Source organism: Pan troglodytes, chromosome 4, assembly GCF_028858775.2.
Source record: "Pan troglodytes isolate AG18354 chromosome 4, NHGRI_mPanTro3-v2.0_pri, whole genome shotgun sequence".
Taxonomy (NCBI): Eukaryota; Metazoa; Chordata; class Mammalia; order Primates; family Hominidae; genus Pan; species Pan troglodytes.
The window spans coordinates 147,572,665-147,591,972 of NC_072402.2; the positions used below are offsets into that span (position 1 = coordinate 147,572,665).

General features: G+C 46.3%; 2 protein-coding genes across 5 annotated transcripts in view; one reads left to right on the plus strand and one right to left on the minus strand.

Annotated features, from left to right (window-relative positions):
* The window catches only part of PPARGC1B (PPARG coactivator 1 beta), a 124,943-nt gene extending 116,519 nt beyond the window's left edge, over positions 1–8,424 (plus strand). For 2 of the 4 annotated variants that reach the window (XM_003310895.5, XM_003310896.5), the window contains one exon: positions 867–8,424. In XM_003310895.5, coding sequence (XP_003310943.1) covers positions 867–967 — 101 coding nt within the window. In that variant the 3' untranslated portion in view covers positions 968–8,424. The remainder of the gene's footprint in view (positions 1–866) is intronic. The other 2 variants (XR_010157040.1, XM_063810810.1) reach the window with 2 other exon arrangements.
* Positions 8,425–14,105: 5,681 nt separating this feature from the next.
* PDE6A (phosphodiesterase 6A) overlaps positions 14,106–19,308 on the minus strand; it is an 84,206-nt gene continuing 79,003 nt past the window's right edge. Inside the window, exons 21-22 of the mRNA XM_518030.8 lie at positions 16,561–16,708; positions 14,106–14,395 (exon numbers count right to left, since the gene is read on the minus strand). Coding sequence (XP_518030.4) covers positions 14,319–14,395; positions 16,561–16,708 — 225 coding nt within the window. The 3' untranslated portion in view covers positions 14,106–14,318. The remainder of the gene's footprint in view (positions 14,396–16,560; positions 16,709–19,308) is intronic.

The following is a 19,308-nucleotide window of genomic DNA, read 5'->3' on the forward strand; positions in this document are numbered from 1 at the left end:
CCAGCCTGGGCAACAGAGCAAGACCCTGTCTCAAAAGGAAAGAAAAAAAAAGAAAACACTTACTGGAGAGAATCCAATGCAGCCTTGATGGTACAGGACTGAGTGTCAGTGACCCGGCTGGGTGCCAGGCCAGGCGGCCCTGCCCTTGGCTGCATGTCCATTTATGGGAATCAGTTTCCCAATCTATTAAAAAATTCTAGTGTTGGCTGGGTGCAGTTGCTCACGCCTGTAATCCCAGCACTTTGGGAGGCCAAGGCAGGAAGATCATGAGGTCAAGAGATCGAGACCATCGTGGCCAACATGGTGAAACCCCGTCTCTATTAAAAATACAAAAATTAGCTGGGCGTGGTGGCACGCACCTGTAGTCCCAGCAACTTGGGAGGCTGAGGCAGGAGAATCACTTGAACCCGAGAGGCAGAGGTTGCAGTGAGCTGAGATCACATCCCTGCACTCCAGCCTCGGTGACAGAGCGAGACTGCATCTCAAAAAAAAAAAAAAAAAAAAAAATTCTAGTGTTGTTAGCCCTCCCTTATGTGGCACTGCAGCAGGTTACTAATGGACGAGAAGCTGTTGGGGGAAGTAGAGTTGTAGGGTGTTGGAGCTAGAAAGGCTCTGGAGTGCTCTAGTTTGGGCCTCCAGGTCTCTAGATAGGACAGCCAAGGCCCTGAGACACTGATACCATGGCCAAGATGTCCCAGCAGGATGGCAGGCAGTGCCCACAGTCCAGCGCTCATCCCAGCTCCCCAAGGCCTTGGGCTGCAGCCACTCCACGGTGCCCACTCATAGTGGCAGATTTTTCAACCATCGGTCTTTGTAAGTTGCTCACTGCCTTCCCCTCTTCCCTGCCTCTTCACCCCCATGCCCAGATTCCAATTCAGAAGAGGCCCTTCCTGCGTCAGGGAAAAGCAAGTATGAAGCCATGGATTTTGACAGCTTACTGAAAGAGGCCCAGCAGAGCCTGCATTGATAACAGCCTTAACCCTCGAGGAATACCTCAATACCTCAGACAAGGCCCTTCCAATATGTTTACGTTTTCAAAGAAATCAAGTATATGAGGAGAGCGAGCGAGCGTGAGAGAACACCCGTGAGAGAGACTTGAAACTGCTGTCCTTTTAAAAAAAAAAAATCAATGTTTACATTGAACAAAGCTGCTTCTGTCTGTGAGTTTCCATGGTGTTGACGTTCCACTGCCACATTAGTGTCCTCGCTTCCAACGGGTTGTCCTGGGTGCACCTTGAAGTGCCGGGTCCGTCACCCATCGCCCCTTCCTTCCCAACTGACTTCCTCTCGTAGACTTGCAGCTGTGTTCACCATAACATTTCTTGTCTGTAGTGTGTGATGATGAAATTGTTACTTGTGAATAGAATCAGGACTATAAACTTCATTTTTAATTGAAAAAAAAAGTATATCCTTAAAATAATGTATTTATGGCTCAGATGTACTGTGCCTGGGATTATTGTATTGCTTCCTTGATTTTTTAACTATGCACTGTCATGAGGTGTTTGCCACTGAGCTGCCCTGCTCCCCTTGCCAGATTGCCCTGGAGGTGCTGGGTGGCCGCTAGGCTGGTCTGCAGGAAAGCGCGGCCTGCCGTTTCCAGGCCGTATCTGCCAAGCCCTGCCTTGTCTCTTACTGAGCAAGTTTGGCTCAAATTATAGGAGCCCCCATCTTGTGCCCAGCTCACGCTCCAAGTGTGTGTCTATCCATTTGTACTCAGACCCTTGAGTACCTTGTAAGGAAGGCGGGGCAAGCTGCATCATTCCTGTTTTCCAGGGGAGGCTGGCAGCTCCTCAAGAGGCGAAATGACTGTGGGAGGTCCGGTTACCAGTGAGGAGGCAGAGCGGTGACCCAGACCAGGCCTTCTGGTTCTTGGTCCCGTGCTTCCGTAGTAGCTGGGGTAAAGACACCGTTTCAGGGACTGGTAGAGGTGAGTTCGGCTAAATTGGGCACCGGGCTAGAAGCCTAAGGGCTCATTTTAGGGGTTACATTAGGTGTTGATTCACCAGCATCAGGTGAATTCAAGCCCTGGCATGTGTCTTGGGTGCACCATCAGCTTTGATCCTGAGTGGTCCTGCGGTTTGTCTGTGCCTGTGGACACACTGTCAGAACTTCAGTGACGCCCCTGGCAGCGGTACAGACAGGTGGTCTGGGAGCAGTCATCTTTTTTGGGCCAGCCACCAGCCCATCCTACTCCCTCAGGTAGTCCTTCGTCTTTACCTTGTCCTTGTCTGTAAAGTTGTTTTGGTGGCTGGGGCAGGGGAGCCAGGAGGAGGGAGTGAAGGTTGGGAATAGATAGGACAATCTCCTGGCTCTCCTCCAATTGAGAAAACACTCCAATTGGGCTTTGCTTTAAACTTTGTGTTCTTAAGTGATGTCAAAGCCATTTCCAGCTTAATGTTCTGTGGGTACCTTGGGGGCCATTCATGCAGAGAGCATGGCCAGGCAGGGTATGAGTACATTGTTTCTGATTTCTTTCATACATCAGGGTTCCTTGGGAAATTTTTGTATTTTTTTTTAAGTCCTGCTGCTTTAAAAATTTGAAAGTGGCTCATTAAACTAAACAGGCTAATGTAATTTGTTGCTTATGCCAAGCCTAGACTGTTGAGAATTGACTTTTTTAAAGATTATCAAATACCTCAGTAGGTAAAATGAGCCCATGATCTTCCACTGAGTGGTGAGCATACTCCCAGCCCATGGACAAGGCCGGAAGAGACAGGCTTTAGTAGGGGTAGGGAATTTGAACTGTTGTGTGTCACAGCAGTTGACCTCTCTGGACTCCAATTTCCTTTCCTGTGAAATGAACTGATTAGACATGTTTCAACATTGTTAGCTTCTGCTGAGGCAGTGTCTAGCCCAAGATGGCAAATACATAGCTCATGTGCCACTACTCCCACCTCCTTGACCAATACAGACATAACTAATCAATCACACCACTCAGGTTCCTTGAGCCTGGATGTGCTATAAGAATCCTGAAATCAGTGCTCTGGTAAGTCATTACTAATTGATTAGAGTTCAATCTATTTGACATCTTGGGCTAATCTTTGGAAGGTTTCCAACAATCACACAAAACCATATGCTGGCTGGGTTTCATGCTGGCCTATCCCTGTCTGTGATGTTCCGTTCCATGAGAGAAAACTCCCCTAATGCTATTCCATGGCGTAATACTCCCAATACTATTTTGACGCACACGTCCCCTTGCAGAGGGTGCAGGGGGCAGTAGACGAATGACAGACAGGAACATATTTGGGGAAGGCAGGGCTTAAGAAGATGGACCAAAAAGGGACTTCCCACAGCACAGACCTGATCATTCGGATTTCCTCTTTAGCTATTCACTGCCTAGCACATAGTAGGCACACAATAAATGATTATGGAATGGGATAAAATTTAGATCTTTCTGCTGCCTCCACTAAGTTAAGTCCTGATTTACATCAAGGAGAGAACTGAGATAGGAAAGAACACTAGATTCCAAGTCTGGAGAGTTGGGGGAGTCCAGATTCTACCAAGAATTTCCTTTGTAACTTTGGTAAGTCCCTTTTACTCCCTGGCACCCTGGTGTGCTGAAAGGAGTTGGTCCATATATGATCTCTTAGCCCCTCTTATTTGCTTCTTCCTTGATTGCTCTTGGTCAAAGGGTCAGCCTTGGGCTGGTGATACTTTAGAGTAAAGAAATGGAGAGTTTTAGCAAAGGACCAGTCTGTCCCTCCCTGCTTTGGGGTCAGCTAAAGCTGTCCTTTCATGTCAGATTAACCTAGGACACTTGTAGTTAGCTTAGACGTTGGCCCTTGAGCAGAGACCTGAGCGTGGCATTGGGACATGACATACCTAAAGTCAGGGCTAGGGGATGCTGCCTGCCAAGGGCATCGAGTAGTCTCTACTTGCTATCCCGTACATAAAATGCTACAAGTTCTAAAATTTACCGACCCTGCAGACAACCTCTATCCGAAGGACTCATTCGGTGCTGTGTATTATTTAGGGCAACTCCAAGGTCTATTCAGAAAAACGAGTGAACCTTGGTCTCTTTCCCACCAAACTGAGGAGTAACCCAGAGGGAGCAGCTGCCATTGGCAACCATCTCGTTGTAGCTCTGTCCTAGTGTTTGCTCTTGATGATGTTTACATGTGATCGCCATAAAGCTTGCTGTAGACTGTGTCGATAGCCGCCCGCACAGGGCAGGTCGTACTGTCCGTTTCTGTGCCGTGCTGGTGTTTTCCAAAAATGTCTGATCCAACCACTAAGTGGAATTCTTCCATCTCCTTCCTCAGTCTGTACAAGGCTGAATCAGAATCCCCATTCTCGGGGCCTCTGGTTACCGAAGGAAAATGCATCAAAGAGTTAAAGAATATGAGTGGATGGAGTGCAGCTAAGGCCCCCACCCCTTCTCCGTCACAACTTGCCCCCTCAACCAAAAAGCTGCTTTGAGTCAAAAAGCACCCATAAGATACCTGCATCTGCCTTGAAATCTTGCAGCATGGAGTGTCATAGGTACTCAGGAGAGAGGCAGGGCTTTGCAGGCAGGAGAAGGAAGGGAGGAATGCTCTGAGCTGCAAAGACCCAGTACTCAAGTTCTGACGCGGGAGGAGATGCAGTGAGACATCTTTTGTGGCCTAAAGCCTGTTCCTGTTGGTTTTTTTAGAGTGATTTCTCCTAGACATGTGCAGTAGGCCCACTGGGGCTGCTGTGCAGTGGTGAGTAGAAGGGCAGGGAAGGCATGGACAGCCTGGTCCTTCTGCATGGACAGCTCAGTCCATGGCCCATCCCAGGTGTAGAGTTCAGTTAATCCCATTTGAGCCTGCAGCTTGAGAGATGGCTCATCCTAACTGTGAAGCAAAATCAGCCCCAGAGGATGTATTGATCTGACTCACTGATGTCAAAATTGCAGTATTTTTTTAGCATTTGAGATTTAGCAGCTGCCTTCAGTTTGGGGTTACCCACATCCCAGCATCAGATATGATTAAGGAAAGAAATTGGATGTACAACAGCAAAGAAAGTGAATGTAATGGTTTCACTGGCCAAAGAAGAGGGACCCTGTCATCCCTTACCAATGGGGAAGAAGAAAACTAGTGCATGTGCAATATGTCAAAGTTAGTCCCCTAGTCCCCGAGGTGTTTTTACACACAGATGGGCTCCAGGTCTGCTCAAGTTTGGAGGTACCGGGTAAATGGAGGGGAGCTTCAGAGTTGGAAACCCACATGCATGGATGTGTCCTTGGCCCAGAACCGCCATGGGATGGGGGAGGCCCTGAGCCGGCTACAAGACACCCAGGAAGTAGGCAAAGGCTGACTTGGCATTAAACAATAAAAGCACTTTGAGAAAACCCCAACACTTCAGCCTGGGTCCGTGTTTCTACACTGGAAAATATGAGTCTCCTTTGGCTGTGTGAAGTGCTCTTCTAGAGACTGGGACAGGGAGTTCGGGAATGGGGCTGCTGTCAGGTAGGAGAGAGCAGAGATGCCTTTGGAGATGTCAGCAGCAGGAGAGCCAGTGCTGGGGCCAACCCTTTGCTGGCCTTTTGTTGGAAGCCCTTGAAACAGGGAGCCATGGGTTTAGATCTTGGTACCTACCTTTACAGAAAGATGAAAACAGCCCAGCTGAGTGAAATGAGTTTGTAGAGTAAGTCACTTAACTATAAGCCATCTCAGAATCAGAAACCCCAATGTTTCTTACTTGCTGTGTGACCTTGGGCCCCTGTTTCCTCATCTACCAAATGAGAATGTTGAATATGAGCATTAAAGTCCCTTTCACCTCTGAGAGGCTCAGATCCCCAACCAGGAGCATTGGGAATCCATCACTCCTCCTTGAAACTGATTCCATTCTCTGACTCGACCCAGCTCCTGTTCAGGGTGAGGGTTCTCTGCAAGAACCAACCAGCAGTAGGTTCAATCCCACTGTGTCCTGGCTGAGTTGCCTTATCCAAGAAGACCAGCTCCCCGGGACAGATCTAAGCCATAGTTTCTAGTGGGGACAGTAAGGAATTAAACCCCCAACTTGGCTAGGTAACGATGTCAAATCTCACATTAACCTTATCTTTGTCCCCACTGGATAGCTGTTAATCCGAATGTTGTGACCATTTGGCTGTTTCTCTCTTGTTCTCAGACAATACTAGCAATACACTTTTTTTTTTTTTTTTAAAGAAAAATAGCTTAGGCACTTTTCACACATTTCTTTCAAATGATTGTAAAACATATGGGGCAACAGGAGGCATTGATCACGCTGCATATGTTTAGGGCAGCTTTTGTTTTTTGTTTCTTTAATGGTATAGCAGCAGTGACTGAGCCTTCGTGATTCCTGGGGACAGCTTTTCAGATACTCTGTTTCATCAGTATGCTTTGCACATCCGGAAGGAGTACAAAAATCCAACTGCCCGAATTTGGGGCTTGGAAAATAGGTTTTATAGGTGATCGGTCCCTGGGCTGTGCAACAACTCCTCAAAGAGGGGTTTATATAACTAGAACCCCCCTGGGCTGTATTTTTGGTCAAAGGAGTCTCCAAGGCGGCTTACAAAAGCTTCCTTTTTCACTTGACCACCCTTGCTCATTGGTTACTTGTGAAGGGAATTGGTCAGTTTCCACCTCAGCACTTTGCCTTATCAACATGTGGTCGCCATCTAGTGGCCAAAGGTTGTCTCCACCAGCTACCCAGATGGAAGGCAAATAAATCCTTTCGGCCACCCTGCTGTCCATCGTGAACTTTAGGAATGAAATATAATGGCATGAACGAACTGCCTTTGTGTTCAGAGATCAGTGCAACACTAGGGTCAGAAGACTCCAGAAGCAGCCACTTAGTAGACTCTCACGCAGAACTGAGAAATGCACTAGCTGTCCTGTGGGCAGAAGAGACAGGAGTGGACCAGGAGAGGTCCAGGTGCCCGGGAAGGGTTTACTGTAACTGCAATACTGGCAGCCCAGCTGCCGACCTTGTTAAGTAAACCTTTGCTGGGTGGTCCGAATTATGCCCTCAAGGCAAGATAAGAAGGTGGGTGTAAGGATTTTGTGGGGGGCCTGGCCATGATCTTTGATATGATCCCCGAATAGCCAAATAGTTTTTTTTGTTCAATTTTTTGTTTCTGTATTTTGTATTTTTAAAATCTTGTCAAATGTTTTTGTGTTAGGAATAAAAAGTCATAAACTATTCCCAACTTTGTTTCTTGAGGGATGTTCTCATTCCAATGGAAACAGGTGGGAAATCTCAAGGGGAGCGTGGACAAGGTGGTATGTGCAGCAGGGGAATAGACTGCTTGGATTTCCAAATGGTTTCTGGGGAAGATGACCATCCAGAAGTCCAGCTTAGTGCAGTCTGCTCTGGAATTCACACCCACCCCCTCGCCTCCTTGTGCCATGTTGTTAGCATTGGCTTGGAGCATCTGCTTCTTCCAGAGGCAGCTGCTAATGTTGAAACCAACACGAGCCCTCTCCCCAACCCCAGGTTTCTAAAGAAGGTGTCTGTAGCCAGCCTTAATCAACTGGGCAAGGTGGTCCCTATGGTCCTTTCCAGCATTTCCAAATCTTGGACTCAAATTATTTTCTCTTGGTGTGACCACACAGCCTAGAGAATTCTGAGCAATAGGAGCCAGGGCTTTCCCTGACTCTGCGACAGGGTCAAACCAAGGAATGGCTAAACCTGTGAGGTTTTGTCATCCCCGGGGGTACTACTGTAGGGGGCATTATTTATTAGGAAGCTTAACAAGGTAACTACAGCCTGAGTGCGTGAGTGTAAGGCTGTGTTTGTGGTGGGTGTGTGTGTGTGTATCTGTGCACACATACACACGTCTGTGCCTGTGTGTGTGTGTTTGTGTGTGTGTGTGTGTGTGTGGAATTACATTGATGCATTTATTGAGAAAGGTGCAAGAATTTCACCTACACAGAGGGACACATCTGCTTTGTTATTTATAATAGAAAGCTAAATTTTAATTTTTTAAAGGACACTGCTAATGATTGAGAATCAAGTTTTTAGTTTTGCTATTTTTTTTAATTGGTAGAGGATTTTTATATATTTTTTCCATTTTGTTGGGTTGTGTCCTTATTTATATAAATACTTTATCCGTAAGAGGCAAGGAGGAAACCTTCTTTGCTTTTAATTACTGTGGTTGTCATCGTCCCTATTTTATTTCTGGTGTGATTTCTCTGTCTTACCTTCTAAATGAGAAAATGTTTTCTTGTATTTGTACATTGTCAGATTCTATAGTTTCCTAGATAATTTAACCAAATTGCTCTATGTATTATTATTCTGTGAGTATAAAGTTCTATTTTAATGTCTGTAAATACTTCAGAACTGGCTTCTTTTCTCAAACTCCCACTGTGGGGTTATTGTTTACATCACAGAAACTGTAGAATCTCTATGCTCATGTACTGTAAATAGTGAAGTGATCTGCTTATAAATAAACTTAACAAATACACTATGGAGATTAAAAACAAAATACCACCCACAGCTTTGCCCATGTGTGTCTTTCCTTGTTGGTCCTGGGAGCTCATTGAGGGACACTCTGACCACTAAATGGGGAAGAGATTTCAGTTTTCAGCGTCACCTTCTCAGATAAGACCCCAGATGATGTCTGCCCCTCACCTCACCACACTTCTCCCTCCTTCAGAGCACTTTTCACAGTTCATAATATCCATTCGTGCCGGGCACAGGGGCTGAGGTGGGGGATCACTTGAGCCCAGGAGTTCAAGGCCAGCCTGGGCAACATAGTGAGACCCCCATCTCTGAAAAAGTAAAGTAAATAAAATATAATAAATAAATAAAATAACCATTCAGACTCATCTCACGTAACAGCTGTTCCATGAACGACTTTTTGCCCTGACTTTTATAAAGCTATACCACTTTCTGAACAAAGACTTCCTTGTTTTGGTATATCAACTTTCACATAAGCACATTGAATAAATGCACTGTAGGAGGTATTTTGGCATTGTGGTTCCAGGCAAAACACTCATCAATTTGTAATTACAAAATGGTTTCTGGCCAGAGGATCTCATAGAGAGCAGGCCTGCATTGTGTGCAGTAATTGAATGAGCTCAGAACATTTTCCTTTATGTACTTCCAGCAAGTAGGGTGAGGAAGTGGCATCTTCCAAGACTCTCAGTTGCGTGCCTGTGTGTTATTTCCTCACGTCTCAAAGGGGTTAGCCTGTGTTTTGCCCTAAAGCTGTTTTTTGTGCTTTAACTTTATTTTTAAATGCTAGACACCCATAAGCCCCAAAGGGTTGAAACATTGGCAAAGAGAATTATATATAAACAAGAACAGGCTGGGCGCGGTGGCTCACATCTGTAATCCCAGCACTTTGGGAGGCTGAGGCGGGCGGATCACCTGAGGTTAGGAGTTCGAGACCAGCCTGGCCAACGTGGTGAAACCCCATCTCTACTAACAATACAAAAATTAGCCCGGCGTGGTGAGGGGCGCCTGTAATCCCAGCTACTCGGGAGGCTGAGGCAGGAGAATCGCTTGAACCCGGGAGGCGGAGGTTGCAGTGAGCCAAGGTCGTGGCAACAGAGCCTGGGCAACAGAGCAAGACTCCATCTCAAAATAAATAAATAAAATAAACAAGAACAGGTGCAATGAATGATTACATTTTATGTTATGTGCAAACTATTTTCAGGTTGCTATTTATTACATAAACTCATACAAACTCATACATATATTCTCCTTGTTCAGGTGATTTATTTTCCCCATCTGTAAAAATTGTTTGGATTTCTCTGATTGCAAGGGAACACATCATGATTTTTTCCCATTAAAATTAATAGGAACGTTTCCACTTGGGGGCAGAGTTCTCTGGTGTGATGAGAGTATGTGTGTGATTGAGGGCTCAGTACCTGTTGCCCATCTGTTGTAAGCTTCAGGAGAACAGGCCTGCCTTTCCATTCACTGCAGGGCACCAGCCCCATCAGTCAGGAATTCCTGAGTAGATCCTACCCGTAGTGCAAGGAATAGGATGGCAGATGCAGAGCCTCAAGACCTGCCTTTGGGACCCATCTCTGCCACTTCTGTATTGTGTGAATTGGGCAGACCACCTCCTTGGTCCCTGGTTTTCCCAAATATGAAACAATTTGCTTAGCTGAACTCAAACGTCCTTTATGTTCTTATGTTCTTTAAAAACAACAATAAAACCTGATTTGCAGAAGCAGTATGGTACAAGGAAAATGCTTACAAGCTGGGGTTCTGGTGTCAAGCTGCTTGGCTTTTTTTTTTGTGTGTGTGTGATGGAGTCTCGCTCTTGTTGCCCAGCTGGAGTGCAATGGTGCAATCTCGGCTCACTGGAACCTCTGCCTCCTGGATTCAAGTGATTCTCCTGCCTCAGCCTCCCAAGTAGCTGGGATTACAGGCACCCGCCACCACACCCAGCTAATTTTTGTATTTTTAGTAGAGACAGGGTTTCACCATGTTGGCCAGACTGGTCTCAAACTCCTGACCTTAGTTGATCCATCCACCTCGGCCTCCCAAAGTGCTGGGATTACAGGCATTGAGCCACCACGCCTGGCCTAAGCTGCTTGGCTTTGAATCTTGGCTCTACCGCTTATCAGCTAGGTGTCCTTGGGCAGGTTTTCTAACCTCTCTAAGTCTGCTCCTCACCATGTGATAAATGGAGCTAGTAACAGTTCCTCCCTTGGAGTATTGTTGTTAGGATGAAATTAGATCGTGCACAGTACCTAGGACATGGTAAGTACTTAATCAGCATCAGCTGTGATCCTCATTCAGCTCAGTCTCATTTGGTGCTAACCATAGTCCTCTGAGAGAGGCACTGCAAGGATCTTGACCTTTTTTTGACAGATTGGGAAGGCTGGGAAGTGGAGCAGAAGGAACCTGCCGAAGGGACTCAGAAACATGGCAGCAGAGTCAGGACCAGCAACATCAATGCCTGTGTGTTCCTGAGTGACACTTATTTCTCCTTGCTGCTCTGCCATGTAACCACCAAACGTGATGTTCTTAGGACAGGCCTCTGCTTAAAGACCACTGCTATCAGGGTGTGCATTGCAGCAGGGCAGAACATCTAGTTTGGGAGTTTAAAGATGCAAGTTCCAGACCCAGTTCTCTATTGACATCACGACCTGCAAACATGAGCAGGGCCCATGCGTCAGGAGCCCAGATTGATCTACTGTGGAGGCCACCAGGATGTGGCTGCCCTGTACACTATGTTCTCTGTGATCCTGGGCATCTCCTGGAGGGAAGCCAGGGAACTATGCCAGGAACTTGGCCCAGCCCCATCTTCTCACTGGCCTTCAATTTCCTCATGTGTCTAAAAAGAGAGATTACAGTAGATGAGTGGTTTACCGTTTGGGGAAACCATGTGGCTCCCTCTCCTCAAAGCAACTGTTTTAATATATTAGTTTCTGCATAACATTCAGTGTGGAAGGAAGAAAAGCTCTAGAGCTAATGTCCATTTATTAGAATGAGACAGAAAAATGTCTTACATGCGGCCACAAAGAAACAAACAGATAAATACAGAATGTGGGAAAACTGACTCTGTTTCTGCAAGTTGGTGACAATGGAAAAAAGGAAGGAGTACTTTGTAGATTAAAAGAGACTTCAGAAACTTAACCATAGCTATGTGAGGTGATGGATATATTAATTAGCTTAATTATGGTAACCATTTCACAATGTATATCAAAACATCACAGTGTATACCTTAAATATGTATACTTTTTATTTGCTAATTATACCTCCATAAAGCTGGTGGTGGGGGGGAACGATAGAGAAGGAAAAAAAATCAAGATTTGGACAAGTGTAACAAATTGACTTGCAAATTTTTAGCATGTTATTGTCATTTTCAACTTCTGGTTTATTTGTGCTGTTTTCAACATCAGTTACTATGGTATGAATGCTGATCAGGCCAGTGCATTCTGCTAGGTATTGCAGACTTGCCAGAACATACTTAGATTCGGTTTAAAAGAAATAAGTCCTGGCCAGGTGCAGTGGCTCACGCCTGTAATCCCAACACTTTGGGAGGCTGAGGCAGGAGGATTGCTTGAAGTCAGGAGTTTGAGGCCAGCCTGGGCAACAGAATGAGACCCCATGTCTACAAAGATAGGTTTTAAAAAATTAGCTGGGCATGGTGGTGCATGCCTGTGGTCACCGCTGCTTGGTAAGCTGAGATGGAGGATTGCTTGAGCCTGGGCAGCTGGGGCTCCAGTGAGCTATGGTCATACCACTGCACTCCAGCCTGGGCGACAGAGTGAGACCTCATCATGAAAGATAGAAAGAGAGAAAGAGAGAAATTCTATCTGCCACATCTTTTTTTTTTTTTTTTTTTTTTTTTTTTTTTTTTTTTTTTTTTTTTTGAGACGGAGTCTTGCTCTTGTTGCCCAGGCTGGAGTGCAGTGGCGTGATCTCAGCTCACTGCAACCTTCGCCTCCCAGGTTCAAGCGATTCTCCTGCCTCAGCCTCCTGAGTAGCTGGGATTACAGGTGCACACCACCACACCCAGCTAATTTTTGTATTTTTAGTAGAGATGGGGTTTCACCATGTTGGCCAGGCTGGTCTTGAACTCCTGACCTCAGGTGATCCACCCACCTTGGCCTCCCAAAGTGCTGGAATTACAGGCATGAGCCACCGCGCCCGGCCAACATCTATCTTTTTAAACCAACAGAATGCCTGCTAATTTAAGAAACAGAAGTTCTGGAATTGAGAATAATCTGACTTAATTTATACTCTGTGAAATCAATGAAAAATCCAAGAATAAAAAGTACATCTTCTTTTTTCTAAAAACCAACAAAAAGAAACAACTAAATTCAATATGTGAATTTGTTTGGATCAGATTCAGGCAAGCCAACCATTGAAAACGTTCATGAGAATGAAGGAAGGTTGATTAAGGGCTGGCATCACAAGTTGGGTGTCCCAGAAAGCAGACTCTAAAATGGACTTAGTCTGCAGTATGCTTATTAAGCAGTGCCCTGGGGACCGATGCTTGGGGAAGGGAAGGAAATAGGAGTGGGCAGAGGGAGAAGTCGAGTTGTGATGTGAGCCCAGTGACAGCCTTAGTGGACCCCACGAGGAGTCCTGGAGCTGGAACAGCCCTGCACAGTTATCCCATGCTCAGCCAAGATGGCCAGGCCTCTCCACCTGGCATGGATCAGTCATTGGGTGTAGGCCACCCTGGGGAAGGCTGCAGTAACACCTGATGGGGCTGATACTAAGGATCTGTCAACAGCACTCAAAGCTGGTGGGGTCCCAAGTCCTTTGCTGAAGCTTGGGGTCTGTGCAGCTCATCAAAGCATAGATCACAGCTGGGTATTAGGCAGGCATTGGTTGCATGGGCCAGTGATGTGGTTATGTTAGAAAACATACTTATTTCTTTAAAGATGAGATAGTAGAGGTGTGAAATGACATGTTTGGGATTTGCCTTTTCTTTTGCTTTTGTTTGAGTCAGAGTCTCGCTCGGTCGCCCAAGCTGGAGTGCAGTAGCATGATCTCGGCTCACTGCAACTTCCGCCTCCTGGGTTCAAGAGATCCTCTCACCTCTGCCTCCCAAGTAGCTGAGACTACAGGTGAGTGCTAATTTTTGTATTTTTTGTAGAGACAGAGTTTTGCCATTTTGCCCAGGTTGGTCTCAGACTCCTGGGCTCATGCAATCTGCCCGCCTCAGCCTCTTGAAGTGCTGGGATTACAGGTGTGAGCCACCACGCCTGGCCAGGATTTGCCTTTAAACACTTCAGGTAAGAAAAAAAATTGAAAAGAAAATGTAAAAAGGACAGACGAAATGCATGTAGCAAAATCTTGATATTGGAATCTGGGTGATGGGTATGTGGGGATTCAACGTACAATTCTCTACTTTTGAAAATGATTGAAAATTTTTACAATACATTAACTGAAAGTATAAGAACAAAAATGATTCTAAGCAAGCCAGTGAATCTGGCATTAATTAAATGTAATTAAATGTTTAATTGATGTCTATGAAAGCTAGAATATTGGTTTTAGCTCAATAGGCAGTTCTCAAGACTAAAAGAATGTTTAAAAGCCACTGGATAAGGTATAAGCCAAGCTTGTACAACCCACGGCCCATGGGCCACATGCAGCCCAGGACGGCTTTGAATGCGGCCCAACACAAATTCATAAACTTTCTTAAAACATTATGAAATTTTTTTTTTGGCGATTTTTTTTTTTAAGTTCAACAGCTATCATTAGTGTTACTGTATTTTATGTGTGACCCAAGACAATTCTTCCAATGTGGCCCAGGGAAGCCAAAAGATTGAACAGTCCTGGAAGCTAAATTCTCTAACAGCTTTCAAATCCTATGACTCTTCTACTTCTCAAGGTGTGTGGTCTTCCACTGGCTTGAGTCATCTCTTCCCAGGAAAGGGTGGTGCCGTCCAGCCAGCACATCCCCAGTGGTGTTACTGGATGCAGCAGGACTTGGATGTAGTTGCACCCCCTGGGCTGGGGTTTCCCCCCGGCTGATTTCCTGCGGCTGCTGCAATGAAACAGGAAAAAGAACACACCAGGTGACAAGAGGCTGCAGTGGGCTTCCCCTTTGACCTAATTTGGACCAAGAGTTGCAAACTCAAAGGCTTTCAGTGGCCAACAGATAACAACACATGCAGAAGGCAAACCAGGTGTGAGGAGAATCACGGAAACTGAGAACATTTCTCTAAGAAAAATAGCAGCACGAGGATGATGATAAGTGAGAACCAGTACTCGGCACCAATGTCTGGGAGACTAGGGGAGCAGTGAACATGACAAACTAGAGACAGCCTCTGTCTCATCTAAAGGGGGCAGTTGCCACTCGGCTTCAGCCAATTGTTGTCATGCAAAAATGATAGACTGGTGCGGCCAGATCTTACCTTTTTACTCTTTTAAAAAGAAAAGCTGGGCCAGGCACAGGGCTCACGCCTGTAATCCCAACACTTCAGGAGGCTGAGGCAGGAAAATCGCTTGAGCCCAAGAGTTGGAGGCCAACCTGGGCAACATAGCAAGACCTGGTTTCTACAAAAAAATACAAAAATTGGCCAGGCATGGTTGCATACACCTGAAGTCCCAGCTGCTAGGGAAGCTGAGGTGGGAGGATCGCTTGAGGCCAGGAATTTGAGGCTGCAGTGAGCTATGATCGCGCCACTGCACTCCAGCCTGGGCGACAAAGCAAGACTCTATCTCCAAAAAAGAAAGAAAAAGAGGCTGTAAATCTGGATTTTTAAAATCTTAAATATTCCAATTTTAAAATGTGGCCCAAAAATTCACATTTAAAAAAATGTTGGTACTGATTCTCTAGCTATAAGAAAAAAAAGGAGGAGAAAAAAATGTAAGCCAAATCTGTATTTTTTTATCTGAAGGCCACAAATTTGCACTGATTTACTACTTGCCCAAAAGACAATTTGTACAAATTAGAAAAATGCACTTATTTCCCAGGATACCTCACTGCCATTTTTCTGGAAAATCAAAATAGCTATACACATCTGTGATGTACAGGACACTCCCCGGAGTGGTGCAAAGCATAAACTACAAAACTCTAAGTGGCCCCTACATTTGCAGCTGCCCATTTAGAATCAACCCACGCTGCCCAGAGCAGAGCTGAGGCCCTGACATTTTCCATGTGTAAGAGCCATGGGTGAAGAGGGATGGGTGTGCAAAGGAGGGCAGTCAGGGTGAGGCAGGGACAAGATGCCATGTCCTGTGAGGAAACAGATCACACAATCAGTAAAGGAAATGACTTGGGGGAGGGGCAGTGCTGTCAGTAGTAAAGAGTTAGAACAAACAAATCCCATTTGATTCTGAAGGCAGAACCATGACCACTAAGTGGAAGCTTCAACAAGAACAATTTGAGTTCTAGGAAGACCTTTCTAATAGTGGTACTGAATGAGGATGTCGTATAAGATAGTGAGACCTCTGTCACTGGTGGTATACAAGCATAAGCTCATGATGGTATAGATAGGATTCAAACATCAGACAGAAGGCTGGAAATAGGGCCTCAAATTCCTTCCAAGTCCGGGCGCGGTGGCTCATGCCTGTAATCCCAACACTTTGAGAGGCCGAGGCGGGTGGATCACCTGAGGTCAGGAGTTCGAGACCAGCCTGGCCAACGTGGTGAAACGCCATCTCTACTAAAATACAAAAATTAGCCAGGCGTGGCACTGGGTGCCTGTAATCCCAGCTACTCAGGAAGCTGAGGCGGAAGAATTGCTTGAACCTGGGAGGTAGAGGTTGCAGTGAGTGGAGATTGTGCCACTGCTCTCCAGCCTGGGAGACAGAGTGAGACTCTGGCTCAAAAAATAAATTAATTAAATAAATAAATAAATAAAAATAAAATTCCTTCCAACCAATAATTATAGATCTTCTCCTTTGCCCCAGGGTAGGGACATATGTCCACAGCCCTAAAATCAGAGTCTGTGCTATGTTGGTTGCGGAGGCACTTGCTGGGAGGCCTGGATCGTTCCTCAGCCTCAATCTTGGGAACCGGGCTCTGTCTCTTACTGTGTGACTTGGTCTCTTCCAGCCTTGGTGCTCTCACACACAGAATGGGGACAGTATTGGCCATCAGGAGGCCTGAATGAGACTCCATGTATGAGTCTCTGAGGCAGGACGCAGACACTGAGTGCTCAGGGAGTGGGGTGGTGGGAGTCCCTGCTTCCCCCTTCCACAAACCTGACTTGGCCGACTGCTGTTTCTGCTGCTTCTCCTCCTGCACCTTCATCTTGGCATCGTACTCATCAGCAAGCGCCTTCCACTCCTTGCGATTGTTGGTGATCCCGTCCAACATTGGGGTGATCTCCTCGTGGAAACGGGAGAATTCCTAGAAGAGAGAGTATGTGCCTCTGGTGCAAGGGCCAGGCCCCAGGGTCTGGGCTCAAGCGGGTGGCACAGCTGGAAACATCCAACACTGGAATGAGCTGCTTCAGAGTAGCAGGCCTCCCGCCACCGTGCTGATACTGCAGGGCCTCCGGTCTACACCAGCCCGTGCCTCACCTGCTTAGAAGCCTCCTGTGGCGCCCCTGTCCTTCAGCATGAAGTGAAAACCCCTTACTATGGCTTTCAAACTCCATGACCCAGTGTCCTCCTGCCCTTGACCATCTTGCATTCTCCAAGCAATCCAAATCTCTTAGTTCCTGGAGTGTGTCCTCCATTCTGTGAGCCTCACACAAGCTGCTCTTTTCTTTTTTTTTTCTTTCCAAGACAGGGCCTCACTGTCATCCAGGCTGGAGTGCAGTGGCACAAACATAGCTCACTGCAGCCTCAAACTCCTGGGCTCAACCCATCCTCCCACCTCAGCCTCCCAAGTAGCTGGAACTACAGGCTCATGCCACCACACCCAGGTAATTTATTTTTGTAGATACAGGGTCTCCCTATGTTGCCTAGGCTGGTCTCAAGCTCCTGGCCTCAAGTGATCCTTCTGCCTTGGCTTCTCAAAGTGCTGGGATTACAGGCATGAGCCACCATGCTCAACCCAAGCTGTTCACTTTGCTGGAACACTCTAACCTCCCCTTTTCTTCCTTGAGGCCTCCACTTATATGTCACTTCCTCCAAGAAGCCTCTTCTGGCCCCCTAGTGGAGTCCCCCATTGGAAGCTCCCAAAGCCCTCTCTTACCACATCTTGCTTCCTTGTCATGACTCCCTTTGCTTGTCTCCCCGAGAGGCTGAGAACCTGGAGAGGGCAGGGACATTGGCAGCCTCATTCCCTGGGGTGGCCCTGGCCTAGCACAAGGTCTGGGACACAAGGATACTCAGTAAATATTTTCTGAGTGAAATCGGGATGTTGAGAAGATGATTTTTTTTTTTGAAACTGAGTTTTGCTCTGTTGACCAGGCTAGAGTGCAGTGGTGCAATCTCGGCTCACTGCAACCTCCGCCTCCCAGGTTCAAGTGATTCTCCTGCCTCAGCCTCCCAAGTAGCTGGGATTACAGGCATGCACCACCAACCCAGCTAATTTTTTTTTTGGATTTAGTAGAGATGGGGTTTCACCATTTTGGTCAGGCTGGTCTCAAACTCCTGACTTCAAATGATCCACCTGCCTTGGCCTCCCAAAGTGCTGGGATTACAGGCATGAGCCACCTAGAAGATGATTCTTAAAGGCTCTTACAGCTCTTTGAGCATAGCACATTATACTTTATGAGCAATTTATCTCCTCTGGTCCTCAAATTCCTGTGAGGTAGGAAAATAAGATTCATCACTTCTACATCTTTAGGTAAGGAAATTGAGATGCAGATTGATGGAGTGGATTTGCCCAATGTAAGAACAGCAAATCCAGGGCCCGCTGCGAAGTGCCAGAGCCGACTGTGTTCAGAGATGCCTGGGTTCCAGTCCAGGCTCTGCCACAAACTGCGATCTTGGGCGGGTCACTACCAGAGCTTACCTTCAGCCATTAAATCAGGACAGTAATAATACCTACCCCACAGTGTGGTTTTGATAACATATATAAAGCACTTAGCCCAGTCTCCCTTATTTAATAATATTCCTGATGATTAAAACTCATTCCCTCAGCTGGGCACCATGGCTCACGCCTGTAATCCCAGCACTTTGGGAGGCCGAGGCGGGTGGATCGTTTGAGGCCAGGAGTTTGAGACCATCCTGGCCAACAAGGCAAAACCCCGTCTCTACTAAAAATACAAAAATTAGCCGGGTGTGGTGGCACATGCCTGAAGTCCCAGCTGCTTGGGAGACTGAGGCAGGAGAATTTCTTGAACCTGGGAGGTAGAGGTTGCAGTGAGCTGAGATCGCACCACTGCACTCCAACCTGGGTGACAGAGTGAGATTCTGTCTCAAAAAAAAAAAAAAAAAAAAAATTTAGCTGGATGTGGTGGTGTGCACCTGTGGTCCCAGCTACTCAGAAGGCTGAGGTGGGAGGATCATTTGGGCCTGGGAGGTCAAGGCTGCTGTAAGCTATGATGGTGCCTCTGTACTCCAGCCTGGGTGACAGAATGAGACCTGTCTCAAAGAAAAAAAAAAAAACCAGCAAAAAACTCATGTCCTCAATGAAAAAAAAGAAATATTACTGATGATAGTGGCAAGCATCAGCCACTGTGTCCCGTGGGTCAGAGCACCCCAGTTAGTCTGAGTTATATCTCAGATGCTCTTGTTGCCTTCTAGAAAATTTGCACTTCTTCCTAGCAAAGGGCTGCAGCTCACACAGCATAAAGAGAACTGGGCTAAATCCTGCCTTATGGCTAAGTCCAGTGACACTGGCCCTGTCACTTTGCATCTCTGACTTTTGTCTTCTCATGTGTAACATGGCCAAAATAAAAATTAAAAGTCAGAGGTGGATGGTGGCACAGATTAACAGAAAGTTGGGAGCAATGGGTTTCTCAAGAGGGAGACTAACTTTGAATAAGAGCTCAAAGAGAAAGTCCAGATTATCTTTTCACAATTAATTTTGGCCTATGATGTTTCCACCAGCTA